General features: G+C 36.2%; 1 protein-coding gene across 2 annotated transcripts in view; it reads right to left on the bottom strand.

Moving 5' to 3' along the window:
* Window positions 1–8109, bottom strand: part of LOC136855648 (nuclear receptor coactivator 2-like) — a 466631-nt gene extending 458522 nt beyond the window's left edge. Inside the window, exon 1 of one of the 2 annotated variants that reach the window (XM_067132856.1) lies at window positions 6861–8109. In XM_067132856.1, coding sequence (XP_066988957.1) covers window positions 6861–6889 — 29 coding nt within the window. In that variant the 5' untranslated portion in view covers window positions 6890–8109. The remainder of the gene's footprint in view (window positions 1–6860) is intronic. The other variant, XM_067132865.1, reaches the window with a different exon arrangement.
* Window positions 8110–15619: the final 7510 nt, after the last annotated feature.

Genomic DNA, 15619 nt, shown 5'->3' with positions numbered 1-15619 from the left:
ATCATTTTATATATATATATATATATATATATATATATATATATATATATAAAACACAAAAATTACACACACAGCCCATATACACAATTTTATATTATACAGGCTCTATATATATATACAGTATATATATATATATATATATATATATATATATATATATATATATATATATATATATACGTCTGACAAAAATTACACAGCTTATATACAAAATTTTATATTATATAGCCTATATAGGCTCTATATATATATATATATATATATATATATATATATATATATATATATATAATGTATATAGGCTATGTGAGAATTCATGAGGTAAACAAGGAATCAAGACTTAATTCCACGGTTAAAACAACTCCAAAAATATTATTCTACTTTCCCAATTAAAATTGTGATTCTACTTTCCCCATTAAAATTGTAAGTGCTGATTCATCAGTAGGCCAAGCGCACTATTATTCAAATCTAAAAACGAACCAACTTCGCCATTTACCAAAAAGCAGCTGTAGGCCGTAACAACTTCCTTTAAGTCAATTCCAGAATTTTATTTAGATAGTGTACAAAGACTATTAGTAAAGACAGAAGCAACCTGCCCTCATGGTATCGAACTTGACAATCAGAAAGAAAAATAAATCTCCCACAAACAGCATAAACAACTTTAGTTTAAAATTATCAGAAAAATAATACAATCTACCACTATGCTTCAGAGATATCAAAATAACACCAACATTCAAATGTAGAAATCATATTAATAAACTTTTGGCAAACTACCATGGACATCACTTGTAGTAAGTCACATGGCAGTTACAATTTCTACTCAATTTTATTCATGGACAAACAGCCCTAAATTATAATAATAATAATAATAATAATAATAATAATAATAATAATAATAATAATAATAATAATAATAATCTGGCATGTCTTTCGTCCCTCCACGAGCAGGGCGTAACTGCAATCCAGCAGCCGATAGAACACGAACGTGGGCTGCGGTCTTCTGCAATAATAAAATAGGCCTAAGCTTATACTGCAAAGGGGATGTACCGAAAAGACCAGGAGGAGGCCTAACACATCCATCCTGTTAGCCTTAGTGGCCATGTCATGTAGGCAGCATATATATGGAGGGAAATTCCACCACTTCCACACCAGGGGCGGCGCCGAGCACAAGAACTTGATAAAGGAAATGGAAAAATACGGGAGATGGTGGATGGCGATCGTAGCCCGACCGTTCTCCCATCGTCAGGCAATGATCAATACAACGGCGCCTCCCTTCAGGCGTCCTTTATAACCAACCGTCGGGGAAGTGGGTGACCAAGCCCTAGCGATGACCCAGCCCCTGACACCGCCATGGAAGGCGGAAGAGGTGGCTCCCTCGTTGTTGGCAGCACAAAAACGCAGTTCGAGGAATAACAAAACGAGGGTGAAAAGCGAGTTAAAAACGTAAAAATTCCACATAGGCCTAAGCCTATATGGTTTCCAGTTTTGGAAGACGCTGTTAGTCCCATGTCCTCCTCCAGGCTGAGACACATCAAAGTTAACTAACAACCAGGTGTAAAATTCACTGCTTGGGTCAACAGGGGGCCACAGGACGTACATTGAGTGTTCCAGGTCGATCGAAAATCGAACCATGAGACCTACGGCCTGTAACGCAAGCATCCTAACCCCAGGACAACAAGGAAACTCTCTCTCTCTCTCTCTCTCTCTCTCTCTCTCTCTATATATATATATATATATATATATATATAGGCCTATATATATAATATAATATATATATATATCACACATATATATACATATATATAATATATATATACTGTATATATATACTCGTTCTGATACTCTGGATGAGGGTTCGAATCCTGCTGCGGACATAAGTTGTCTCATATTCCTGCATTTGGATCTAAGGCTTTGCAGGGACAAGCGTTTCAAAAAGAGAGAAGTATATTATAAATACATATGGACTCTACATACAGGCTATATATATATATATATATATATATATATATATATATATATATATATATATATATATATATATATAGGCTATATATATTTATATGTGTATATATTCTAATCACTTACTGCGTTCGACAACAAACGTTATTAAATTTCCCCATGCGTCGTAACCAGCCCTTTTCCCTCCAATCTCCGTTAGCATGACTGGTCAATTGTCGGAAGCAGTGACGTGATAAATCCACGGAAGATGGAGACCTTAAACGGACAATTTCTTTAAATCGACTGAAACAGTTTGCCTTGAACGTTCTGCATAAAGATGAAATACGTTTTATATTATCATTCGACGGATTCTGTTGGGTAACTTGGTCACTGAAGTATACGGTACACGTTGCCTATTGTGTATCTTAATTATATAGGCTATTCTCTAGCTTTCGACAGCTATTTGTATAGATACACGCGCTTGTAATGTATGGGGCGGTGAAACTGAGCTTAGTGCAGGCATGAAGTCACTATTGACTTGAAATTCAAACTTCCAAAGAATATGGTGTTCATTAGGAAGAAGTAAGAAGAGGTAAAGGGAAATACAGAAAGAAGAGATTCCACTTATTAAAAAAGAACAAATAAATTAATAAATTAAGAAATAAAAATGTATTAATATGCAAGGAGAATATTATTAGGACAGTACCGGTAATGCATTGCACCTTCGCTTGAACATCTGATATTCCAACTGCACATCCTCTGGGAGACTTCCACAGTCCAACGGTGTGAGGAATTAAGGACTTCTGGAGCTCTGAGAAGTTCCACAGGTCCTCATATGTACCAAGTAATTTGTCAGCCTTCCCTATCTCATGTTGATGTTTATTTTGTACTGAAATGCTAATAAATCCCTTCTAGGCTCTGTATTTATTTAGTGTTAAATATTTATTATTTTTTCTATTCTTCGTGTCTTTTTCCTCTTCTGCATGACCTTTCTTCCCTATGCACTCTATACACACTGTAGCCTATACTGTATAATACATGCATACATAAATACATACATATATACATAATATATATACATATATCTTTTTATATTACAAATATATTTCTTAAAAAGGTCGTGCAATAAACGTCTCGAGACACGGAAAACACACGCATATGTATTTATATATACAGAGTGTGTGTGTGTGTGTGTGTGTGTGTGTGTGTGTGTGTGTGTGTGTGTGTGTGTGTGTGTGTGTGTGTGTGTGTGTGTGTAACATGTTGGTAATGCAGACACCGTAACTACAAAAATGTGAGGAAGCCCCCAAAGCAACCAGATTCCATCAAACTAATTAAATATTTGCAGAATATCTTGATTACTGACAGCAAGATATCGAGTATTTCTGATAAATCAGCTAATGGGAATACTTGGCATTACACACTGAAAGGGGATCCAGTTGTGTGAGACTTCATTCGAAAGTTTCACGATAAGATAAAACTAGTGGGAGACACACAATGTACGAGACAGATAAATCAACGTCTGCTTCTGTTGTCAATGGAATCGTCACACAATAGCAATGTCCTGCTCAAGAGGAAGAAAGAGAATGATCCATTCTGCAAAACATGGAAGAAAAATGGCATGATAATTCATAAGTTTGTCATGAATGAAGTGGTGATCGATAGAGGGACAGGCCTACTGATTCTGTCTTGTTGCAAATAATTAAACAGAGTTTTATACATAATATATATATATATATAAATATATATATATATATATATATATATATATATATATATATATATATATATTTATATATAACCTACACAGGCCTATATTTTTTCTGTACATATAGGCCTATATATATATATATATATATATATATATATATATATATAGCCTATATATATGAAATGAAACAGATGAAACTAAATGAAAATGAAGCTGCATGTTAGCTTGTAGGACAAATGGCGGTTTTAGCCTACAAGACTGGTAGACGCTTCTAGCTTTGGAAGAAGATTTGGGAATGATGCTTAAGAGTCTTTGAAAAATCTGCTCCATGATTGTTTCAAGACGCTGTTTTAATTATATGTTCCAGTTCGTGATACAGAATAGACAAAAGTGAGTTTGTTTTTTTTATTTTTTAGGACACACCCTGCAGTCTTGTATAGCGCAATGGGACCAATACAAAACCAGTGATGTGTGCGTGTGTGTATATATAACCTATATAGGCTATATATATATATATATATATATATATATATATATATATATATATATATATATATATATATATATACACTCATTATATATATACATACTCGTATATATACGGTATATATATATTCACTCATTTACGGTTACCGGTAACAATTTTTCCAGAACTTTGCATACCAAACCTATCCACTGATATAGCCTAATACTAGTTTCTGTGACTGTGTAAGATTTTTCGAGTTGAACTGCACACAGCTGACAGAAAATAACAGCAAACTGTAAAAACTAAATAAAATTCAACAACGAAATAGCCTAATCGTCATAATACTAAAATAGCCTAATCGTCATCATACTAAGTTCATATAAAGAATTAGGCCTAATCGTCACCATACGAAGTTCACATAAAAAAACAATTTCTAACATTCTATATCAAGTTACAAACATAAAAACTGAAAGTGAATTTGAGGTCATTTTGCTAAAGAAAAAATATATTACTTTCCCTTTATTTACCAAAAAAGACCATAATTTCGTTTACACTACTCACGACTATATAGCCTATATGACGTTTCTGAATCGACACAGGTAATTAATGGAAGTAAATAATTCAATTTACTTATTCCGCCGACAAATATTCTTTTTTCTAAAATAAAACAAAATAAAACAGTAACTACACTTTGGATAAACTGGGTAAACGTCAGTCACACCATATTTCAGAGATACCTAATCAACTAGACTCAATCTGCTTTGACAACTTTCAGTACACCAATTGGAAGGAAATGGGATGAAATGGGCGAATAATTACTCCATGATAGGGCTAAATCCTAAAATTAAAATATGAACTCACGAAAAACTACGCAACATCAAAAATTGACTTGAGATTAAAAAAGGCATAGCAATGTTGGACTGCTATCTTCAGAAATGTAAACCTGACATACCTACGGTATTGCCTATAGGCTATTTACATGTTAAAAAAACTTTCCCAGGTAGGAATATGATAGGTTAACACTAGAGAGTGATTAAGCATAGGCGTATCAGAGCATTTCCTAAAAAAAAACTTTTATAAATCAGCAAATTTTCATAATTGATCTAGACTCTAGCAAACGGTCAAATTCTACAGTCTTTATATTAGGCATATGCCTATCAGTACATTTGTTAGCAGAATTTCTATAAATCATAAAATTTTCGCAGACGACCTAGACTCAAGCAAACGGTCAAATTCAACTGTATTCTTTTTCTCATCTCAAACTAAAGAACGGTCAGAATTTCCCCGCACGTTAACATGGCAAAGTCCTCTTGGCCAGGCGTCAGCTGCTGTGTGCTGGCTAATTTCACAAAGCTACACGTCTACCCAACCGAGTAGCGGGACTTGACCCGAAACTCATTCTACGGATAATAAAATTTTAAGAGGGGTACGAACATACAACAACCTCGAAAAGGGGATGGTATTTTCTCATTCCAGATCTGTTAAACGAGACTTCACCTCTCCTTACTGCTATGTAATAACACTAGGCCTACCTTAGAACTCAAGGATTTCATATGTTCGCTTAAAACAGTATTAGGCTGTACCAGACGAGGTTTTGATGATATCCTAAGCTCTCATGACATTCCGTATATCACAATAAAACTTGCAGTTCAATGTATAGGCCTACAAGCAAGGAATTCTTCTTGTGAAATCTTAAAAATGTGCAAAACACCGAAAGGTAAATCGAGTCACGGCACCACACTAGGCCTACTCGGGCAAATAAACCACTGCGACTAACACTGTAATGCTGTTTCTATGCCTTTACTCAAATGAAGATGTCTTGATACGTTTTGTGTTCTATCACATTTAAAAGATGCTGGTCTTGAACCCCTTGAGCAGACAAATTAGCATTCCCTTTAAATCGATACGGCAAATGATGGAGAAGACTCAATTGAGAATATCATTCACTAAGCCTAAGAATCCACTATTAACGGTTTTAGTACAATAAGGAAAATGCCCATGATCTCTGTGACCCCACTAGGCTATGCGTTAGGCCTAATCCCTGGTCCTAAATGGTCCTGCATGTACTATGCTTTCCAATAAAAGTTGTCAGTACAGGTAGGCTTCAAGCTCGATAAACAGGTAACGTAAGTGGCAGGGTTCCCCGGAGGTTACCTAGGTTACAGGTTGTGTTAAAAGGTTCCACTGCAGCAACTTCATGGGCCTACCTTATGATTTCAGAATTAAAATACCAAAAAGTAAATCGAAACAATTTACAAAAGGGGGTAAGAGGGATTCCTTGGTTATACGGAGCTAAGCTTGTCATCTAAAAAAAATGGCTAACCACTGCGTCAGGCTTGTAATGTTAACCAATGCGCAAGGCTTGTAATATGAAAAAAAAAGGTAACCAGTGCTCTAAGTTTGTAATTAAAAAAAATGGGGGGGCTGACCACTGCGCTAGGCTTGTTATAAAAAATGGCTAACCAGTGCGATGGGCTTGCAATACAAAAAAAGTCTAACCAGTGCGCTAAGCTTGTAATTTAAAAAAAATGGCTAACCAGTGCGGTCGGCTTGTAATTTAAAAAAAAAATGGCTGCTTTGGTCATGAGCAGAGACCCAACCTAGGTTACAAGTGTGACCAGTTCCACTACACATCGATAACCTGCCTGGCAAGCTTTCCTACACCATAAATGAATCTTCGAAGTATATCACAAGGTTTAAAAGCGACAAATAAGTTGCTGTGAAAGTCTATGAGTGCCTACTTACCCAACATAGTCAGTAGTAGAGGTTGTCATGAGTAGCAACAATGCTAACCATGATATATGTGCTCCTTCGATGCGCACCGATCAACAAAGGCATTCCAATGAATTATTTATGAAGAATTTTTAAGTAAAACTTAAGTCACAAAAAGAATTTCTAAGTAACACTTTTTTTTAAGTCACAGCGATTCGTTTATTTTCGGTTATAAATATGTGTTTCTTTTCAATCCAATGATAACAATCACTAATCCAAAGTTTCACATAAACTTATTATTTTAGGTCTTTTTCAATAGAGTCTTTGCCTCGGTCTAGCTTATAATTCAAGAAATTACCCAAAAGTCTTATCAAAAGTCATGAACTAATAAAGTTCGTCCAAAATAACTTTTCTAAAGTTTTTTTTTTTAATAAATATTTCGTATAATACTTGACAAAAGCACTAACACAACTTTTCCAATTTGATTAAGTCTTGTATATTTATCTTTATTTTATTATTAGGTTCACCAAAGACTTCACGGGTAAATAAAGTAAATCCACTTCAAAAACTGTTGTTGTTGTTGTTGTTAAGGAAATTCACTTTAAAAATTGTTGTTCTTGTTAAAGGAAGTTCACTTTAAAAATTGTTGTTAAAGGAAGTTCACTTTAAAAATTGTTGTTGTTGTTTTTTATTGGAACTTGTTGACAAGAGGCGGTTTCACCAACACGTTTTCCAGAAGTAAAGTAAATCCACTTTAAATATTGTTGTTGTTGTTGTTTTTTTATCGGAACTTGTTGACGAGAGGCGGTTTCACCAACACGTTGCTCTTTTCCTCGCGAAATTGTTTGACAAAATAAATACCAAGGCGGTTAAATTAAATTATCCAGGTTTGATCCGAGTGTTGGTAGGCAGATTTGGAGCACAGCTGGTACTTCAGAATGGTGGTTACAGGAAGAAGAAGAAGATGAAGAAGAAGAAGGAGAAGGTTGGATGGTACAAGTTGTTGTCCCCACCACCAACACCAACACCTCCACCATTGGCCTGTGCTGGCTGCCTTTCTCACTCACACACACACACTCTCCTTCTCCTCTCACTTTTAATCGGACTTTCTTCACCGACACATCATTTCATTTCACTCTCAATAAACAGAGTAAACATCGCGTGGTCATATCCGTACATTATCACCAAGGAATTTGCCTGATTTGGGGCGAAAGAAGCATATTTAATATATCCAAAATACGCATCGACTCTGCTCACCTCACTACGTTCGTCAATACACTGAAGGGACCTCCTCCTCCTCCAACACAACTTTGGATTGAGGGAGCGAAATCCCATCATACTGGCCATGTTGCACGGGAATTTTACTTCCCTCGTATCTTCTCTTAAACTATCGTTCACCTTATTCTCTAGCGTTTCTGCGTAATTCTTCCTCCATATCTCAGCATTTCAAAAGAATATTAAATATATAACCGTGTACTCATGTTCTGTCGTGATATTCTTCTTCTACTTAGGAATCTTAGTAATCCGAGATGTGCGCTGAGCATTAAAACGAAACGATTCAAAAAGAAACGAGTGGGGCTCGTGAGTTAAAAGCCTGACGACGCCGACTTCACATGTACTTGTTGCCACACCGGTTTTACTTTCATTGGGTTGTACTATTCAGATGTGTGCAAAACATATTATTTCACTTAGCAAATACAAGCACGGCATTTGTGAAGTTCAGACATAATGGATGGCAAGGACGGCCATAAAGCACTAGATCATTAGACATAATTATTTACGCAATTACGATATTATTAAACCAGTTTCCGAGGTGCTAGATCCCATTTTCTATACGACGAATTTCCTCCATCTACGAAATCGCTTATGACAGTATTCATGAGGACGGAAAGGGAAAGCTTTAGCTTAAGTTCGTTACAGCCCACCATCGTGCTTGATGGACAGCTTCAACTTGTTTCAGCTTTACAGGATTGTTGTTATGGCTATGCAATACTGTTTTCGGTTGCAGAGTATAAGGACACGTCGTTATGATTGGAAATATTTGATGAAATAGAACTTTAAATAGTGAATTTCTGGGGAGCAAATTCCAGAATTTCTAACACCTTACGTCATGCCTTCAGACTTTAACGAAATTATTTTATAAGATTATTAGCCATTCATTAACATTATTACTTTAGTACTCCGTACAAAACACACTAACCACAGCAAACTGAACCGTACTGAAGTTTTCTTTCCCCATAGTTTAGGGAGAACACAAAACAAACGAGGCTAATTCCAATCACGAGGCTTCAATTCTACGGTAGTCTCGAGCCTACTTTAACCACCTATAATAAAGGTTTTACGCTTTCGTAACTACTGCCGATATGCAAGGGGGGGCCCTTCGTGTCAAAATGGCACACTGGTTGCGACGCTAGTTATCACGGGGTATGTGCTCACACATACACACGTGTGTGTGTATGTATGTGTGTGTATGTATTGTATATATATATATATATATATATATATATATATATATATATATATATATATATATATATATATATATATATATATATATATATATATATATATAATCAGCTAAGCTGAACGTCTAGGCTGTGTGGTGCAGTGCTAGATGCCGTTTGCTAGATCCATGTATCGTTCATTCCCAGCCAGTCACCACCAGCCCACTCAGCTGCAAACGGGTACTAGCGCCTGCTGGGTGTCAAGAAATGGGTATGGAGCTAGCAACCTCATCTTTAAAGACTTGATGAAATGCCAGGGGACCAAGACGATGGTGAATGCCACATTCAGATGTAAATGTTCATCTTGGTTGGACATAGCTTGCAGAAATGATCCACTACAGTAACCACTTCATGCATCTGTACAAAAGGTTCATCAGCAGCATATCAAATCCCATACACACACTTATTAGCTTCCTTGCTCGTATGCACCTTCCATTCCAATATTTCTTCCAGTCCATATACCCAATATTTTTCTGGTCTTTGCCTTCTTCCTCGTAACATTTCTGAACAACACTGCTGTCACCGATCAAACGTCCACCATTTTTTTCACACAGCTTGAAAAACTCTGATCCATCTTTTCACCTTCACTAACCAGTTTGCATCTTTTATCTTTACCCGTGGGATACATAAAAAGTCTATTTTAACAGCTTCAAGCGTTACTTTTCACTCTTCACTTTCATGCGTAAGAGGAGACTTAACAGTTCCTTATTTTTTTTTCAAATTTTGGCTTCCGATGACACTAACTATCTTGCAAATCTTTTGCATGCACCCTACTACCTTCCTTTCCTCATATATTCGGCGATTCCCCTTCTCTCTCACCTTATCTTAATCCATAACAATTACTACCAATTATGTATAACGCAGTGGCGTTTTAATGAAAGGGCGTGTACTCCGCGGTGAGTGGGGCACATACCCCTCCATTACGAGGTTGCGGCTCCCTACAATACCCCTCCCTTAGCTCATGCCTATCATCAGGTAGTCAGGTAGGCCAATAGGCGGTGTTCAATACCTACTGCAATTTTGAACGAATATAGATAATAATATCTGGCTCAAGAGTTCGTTAGTTAGGCCTAACTGTATGAGCCAAAACTGGTCAAAAAGCAATAAAATCCAGTGTTCTAAAGTATTAAATGGGACAGAGGGTGCTACATACAGGTGTACACCATCTGTAAACCACCGTATTAATGTCTATAAAGCGTCCATGAAATCACGCTGCTGCCGTTAGGTTAAACATCCAAAATGGGCAGCGAATAAATCACATCCCAGCGATTCTGAATCAAATGACGAAGTTATTAACAGGGGAATGAGCTTATTACCATAGCCTACAGCACGGTAATAAGTATGTTGCTGCAAAGAACAGTGCCACTTCACCAGCTACCCTGTGCTAACATCAAACTGCCGTTTAGTTGCAAGGGCTTAGTACTAAGTCTAACGTCTATTCGGGGTAGAGCTTGCTATACGTTTTAAGAAAGAGAGTACCCGGCGGTTTTCTGGGTGATTAGGAGATCACCTCCTTAATCATGGGAAGAATATAGAGCAAGCTAATGAGTAGAACTTATTTTCAGTACCACAAAATCTTCACATTACTCGAACAGAAGAGTCTAATCTCTGTTATTAACTTGCAAATCCGACGTTTGTCTCTTAAGATAACCTATTATTGAATACACCGTATTTGTTTTACAATTGAAAATTAACTTGAAAAACTATTTGTTTAATGAAAGATTTTCCCAAAAGATTCAAAATTTTTGCAAAAGGCATGTTATTCTACTTTGAATACTGACGAAGTAAAACCCATAATTCTTTTTTCTGAAAACATGTCAGAAGTAGAGTTTTGGAAATGAAGTGCATTGAAATAAAAAAAAAAAACCACTAATTCAGTTTTGAGTAAAAATCCACGTAGACAATTGTTTACAGGTTCTTTTGAATGTCATGTTACACTCACATAAAGTACTGTACAGAGTGGCGCCTCTTAAAATGATAATATATTGCTCATTACACTAAGCTTGCATACATAGTAAAAAGCAATATAAATTACAACTTTTTGCTGCAAATGTAACCGCAGGCAATAATAAACCTGAGTCGGGAACCAAAGGAAAGAGCAACCAGCTGATTGTTGCTCTCTCTCTCTCTCTCTCTCTCTCTCTCTCTCTCTCTCTCTCTCTCTCTCTCTCTCTCTCACCAAAAATGCACAACATAGACGATAATGTTAAGGTTATCCCTAGATTTTTTTTTTACTATATCTCACAAATTTACTAAATAAGAAACTGCACATTCAACATAGTCTAAATGAGTATCTTAAAAATACAATATACAGTATTTCGAAAGAGGATTATTTTGTGAATATAATTTTTCTTTTAATTTAAGGGGTAAATCGTCCTAAGTCCGGCAGATCCAGTGTAACCTAAGCGAAGATTGTCAGGGAAATTCATTTACTGTACCTTAGATACGTTAACCAAAAACACACACAGCTCATATGTAATCTAAAAAGAAATAACGACTATAACTAACAACAATGTAGCAATGGCATCGGTGTCTAATTGTGCAATTATGACCAGTAATTGTGATCGATACCTGACGAGAACTCTTTTGCATCGCGAGAAATCATCTCGTCAGACCTAGGCCAATAAAGAGTTGGTGCTCGCGATCACGATTTTAACGGCCGCGAAGGAGCTCTGGCAGACCTCGGGGAGAATGCTCGAGATCAACAGGTTGGGAATCGGCGAATTTTAGAGCATCGGCGGAGGAGTTAAACTTTGCGCTGTAACAATGGCTTTTGCACACTGGTTCTAACGGTTGCAGGAACACATCCGGCGTTTTCATCTTCATATAACGGAAACTTGTTTCTTATTAGTATTTTTTTTTTTTTTTTATATTTTCTGGCATTGTTTAACTGTTTTGTGATAGTCTCGTTTTAAAATAATCATTAAAATCACAAACCAAACGTCTTATGTATTTTTAATCACTGTATTAACCTAAGAAATTTCACTCAGACACAGGCCACCTTTAAACTAAGGTACACCCAATCATATCTATTCCCTAGCGATGCCATTGCCGATATCTGTCTCCATCAGCATCTTCCAATGGCCCACCATCAATGTTAACACGCACTGCTCTCCATCACTATCAACAGTGAATTATCTAGCATAACTGGTTTATTAAGCAGTCATAAAGTTTATTTAAAACCTGCATCCTAAATTTGTCAGCTCTTTTCAAAGAATCACTATCACTAGCGCCATCTTTGTTGCAATGCATTTTGTTTTAAAATCATTTGTGGTTGAAATTATGTTTTAATATTCGTGGGTTTAACACTAAAAAGGTTATCCATCAATAGTCCTTTCTTCTTTTATTTTTATATCACTTCATCGTCCTACTTTCTGTCCTCTAATTTTCTCCCTTTACCTCCGTGACTTCTGAATTGGGGTCTTAATCTCACTGGGACGAAAAATATCGTCTATTGCGTGCATTGCCTTGCTCGGGAGCTCTGTAGTTCAGGCAAGACAGTATTACTGGTTTTTGTAGTCATTTTCAGCTCCAGCTGCATTGCTTGCAGTCATTCTCTTCATCATCTTCTTCTTCTTATTCTTCGTCATCCGTTCTTCGTTTTCTTTTCCCATCTAGCTGTCCACCTTCTTCAGCATTACCTTTCTTAAGCTTTATAAAAGTCCACAAGGACGCAGTTATCTGATTAAACTACTTCAGCGTACTTAGATGGTGAAGTCGACACCTATTTAAGATTGTTTGCTTTTTGTTGTTTATAAATTTCACAATAGTTTTTCTTTGCTGCTTACGCATATTGCTTTGCCAAATTTGCTAAATTTCATAAATTGTTGCTTCTGATTTTCTTGGATTTCTTGAACAAATGAAAATAAAGCAACATTCTTAAGCATCGAAGAAAAATCATTATGAAATTTAACGAGGCATTCTATGTAAACAGAGAAAAAACGATTATGAAACCATAAAATACAATAAAACACTGAAACAATCTTAAATTGGCACCAACTTCGTCATCATAAGTATGACGGAGCAATTTAATTAGACCATTAAGTTATTTTTGTGGACTCTTATACAGTTTAATAAAGACGAAGTTGTAGAAAGCGGACAGCTAGTTGGGAAGAGAGTACGGGGGCTGGAAGAAGAAGGAGAAAAAGAAGAAAGACCAGAAGCAATAGCTGGAGCTGACAATGACTGCAAGAACCGGTAGTATCCTCTGAGCTACAAAGCTCTCGAGCAATGCGATTGCACGCAACGGACAGTGCATTAAGACCGTAATTCAGAGGACATGGTGGTAAAGGGATAAAATAAAAGGAGAGGAGATGGTGGAACAGACCCATTGCTATTTCCGTGGTTAAGTAAGACCTTTGTTTATTTTTTTTAGCAGTAATAGAAACTACGGAAAGTGGGGCGATGAAGTGATAATAAAGAAGAAGAATGAACCATTGAATTACTTATAATTTCTTCAGTGTTAAACTTATCAATATTGATTTTAAAACAATCATCTGTTTCTTTATATATATATATATATATATATATATATATATATATATATATATATATATATATATATATATATATTTTTTTTTTTTTTTTTTTTTTTTTTTTTTTGATCCTGAAACAGTCAACTAACACAAAACTTGACAATTAAAGTTGTATTTCTTCGGCGATTTTGTTATCGAATGCTAACTTCCATCAAGTATTAAGTCTCAATATGATAACCGAAGGTATTCTTTCCGGTAACGAAAACCATTATATGCAAACATGCTCTGCACCAACTCATTATGAACCGGCTTTGTGCCAACTCACTAGACTCATTAGTCTATACTGTTTTATATGATTAGCCAAAACCACTTTTTGCCGCTAATCATAGGTAGAAATGGATTGTATATAACCAGGACCCTGTATATAACCACCGCCTAGCTTCGGAGAATTCGTAAGCAGGTAATCTACAAAGGACAAAAATCGTAGAGCCAAAATCAGTTTGGACGATCTAGCTAGGGTTTCCCCCACCCATTTTAAAAAAGCAGTCTAGGCCACTTTCTCCTACGCTGTATTTAAAGCTTGTAATTCCTAAAGAGAATATTTTATGACGGGTGCTGAAATGATTTAACATTCGGTTACAAAGGTTAGTAGGGATGCAGGTTTCAATCATTACATGCTAGCCTCAATCCTTCTGGTTTTTCTGTAATGTAGTTGAAATGTTGAAGTCCACCATGCACAAAAGAATCGCCTTTGATGCCCCTTCAGATTTCAATAACTACATCCATAACAATATTCTAATATGAGTCTAGACTTGTTAGCGCCACCTTTGATACGGTTCTATGGAGGAAAAGGTCAGAAGAAAAGGCACGAAAAATACTAGAACCATATTCTAAATAAGGACAGAAAAGACTAGTATTGAAGTATAGTAACTACTGTATAATAGGATGGCTGACAGAACTTGTGAAACTGCAACGAAAACACAAATTAAATTCTTATTTAAAGCCGATTCAGCCAACTAAATTTTGTCTTCTCCAGAACAAGTTGCAAGTAACACGAATGAGCAAAACATTAATAGAAGTCAGAGAATGGATATCATCGTGACATCAAAGACAATAAAAGAACTAGATCTGTATTTTTGCAAAATGCGTAACATTGTCATGAAAGCGCTGGCCTCGATGAAGGTAATGAATCTCCATTCTGATATGACTAGAATTTCTAATCTGATTAACAAAGGAACAATGTAAGAATAAATGCAAACACGGAGATATGCTCCTTGTGATTTTTGGCAACTTCCAAGTTCAAAGTTACTCATTTAACAAGAACAAGAGGACCACATCAGCACTTTCATACAAAACTTTTAAAAAGTGACCTGTTGTGAAGTGTGGTAAAACATCATGGCGTTGCTAGAGCCTGGATCAACATCCTATTTTACGGATTGACCCTTGGAGCAAGAGCTCGTGCTGGTACAAGGCTAGCTTCATTTAAACTGACTGACTTCTACATCCCTAAAACGAGGCAGAAGTCTTGTTGTGCTACAATTTGGCCGCGCCAGGCTACTCCTCCTTAAGAACTCCGTTCAGAACTGGATGACAACAATGCACAACCATAGCCTAACATTTCAAAACAGGGGATTAAGGTAAGATAAACCGAATATTTGAGGTCACTCTCATTGAGGTTAAGTTAGAATGAATTCCTTCATAGTATATCTCTATGATTTGTGGTATTCTGGGTCAGGTTACTTTGGAGAAATTGAGAGGGGAGCAAAGTCACGCCAGGCAGGCTAGGGTGTATCCTTATTGGTACTGTATATGG

The sequence above is a fragment of the Macrobrachium rosenbergii genome, chromosome 3, assembly GCF_040412425.1.
Source record: "Macrobrachium rosenbergii isolate ZJJX-2024 chromosome 3, ASM4041242v1, whole genome shotgun sequence".
NCBI classification, from domain to species: domain Eukaryota; kingdom Metazoa; phylum Arthropoda; class Malacostraca; order Decapoda; family Palaemonidae; genus Macrobrachium; species Macrobrachium rosenbergii.
The sequence above is the reverse complement of the archived record's forward strand: the minus strand, read 5'-3'. Positions and strand labels throughout refer to the sequence as shown.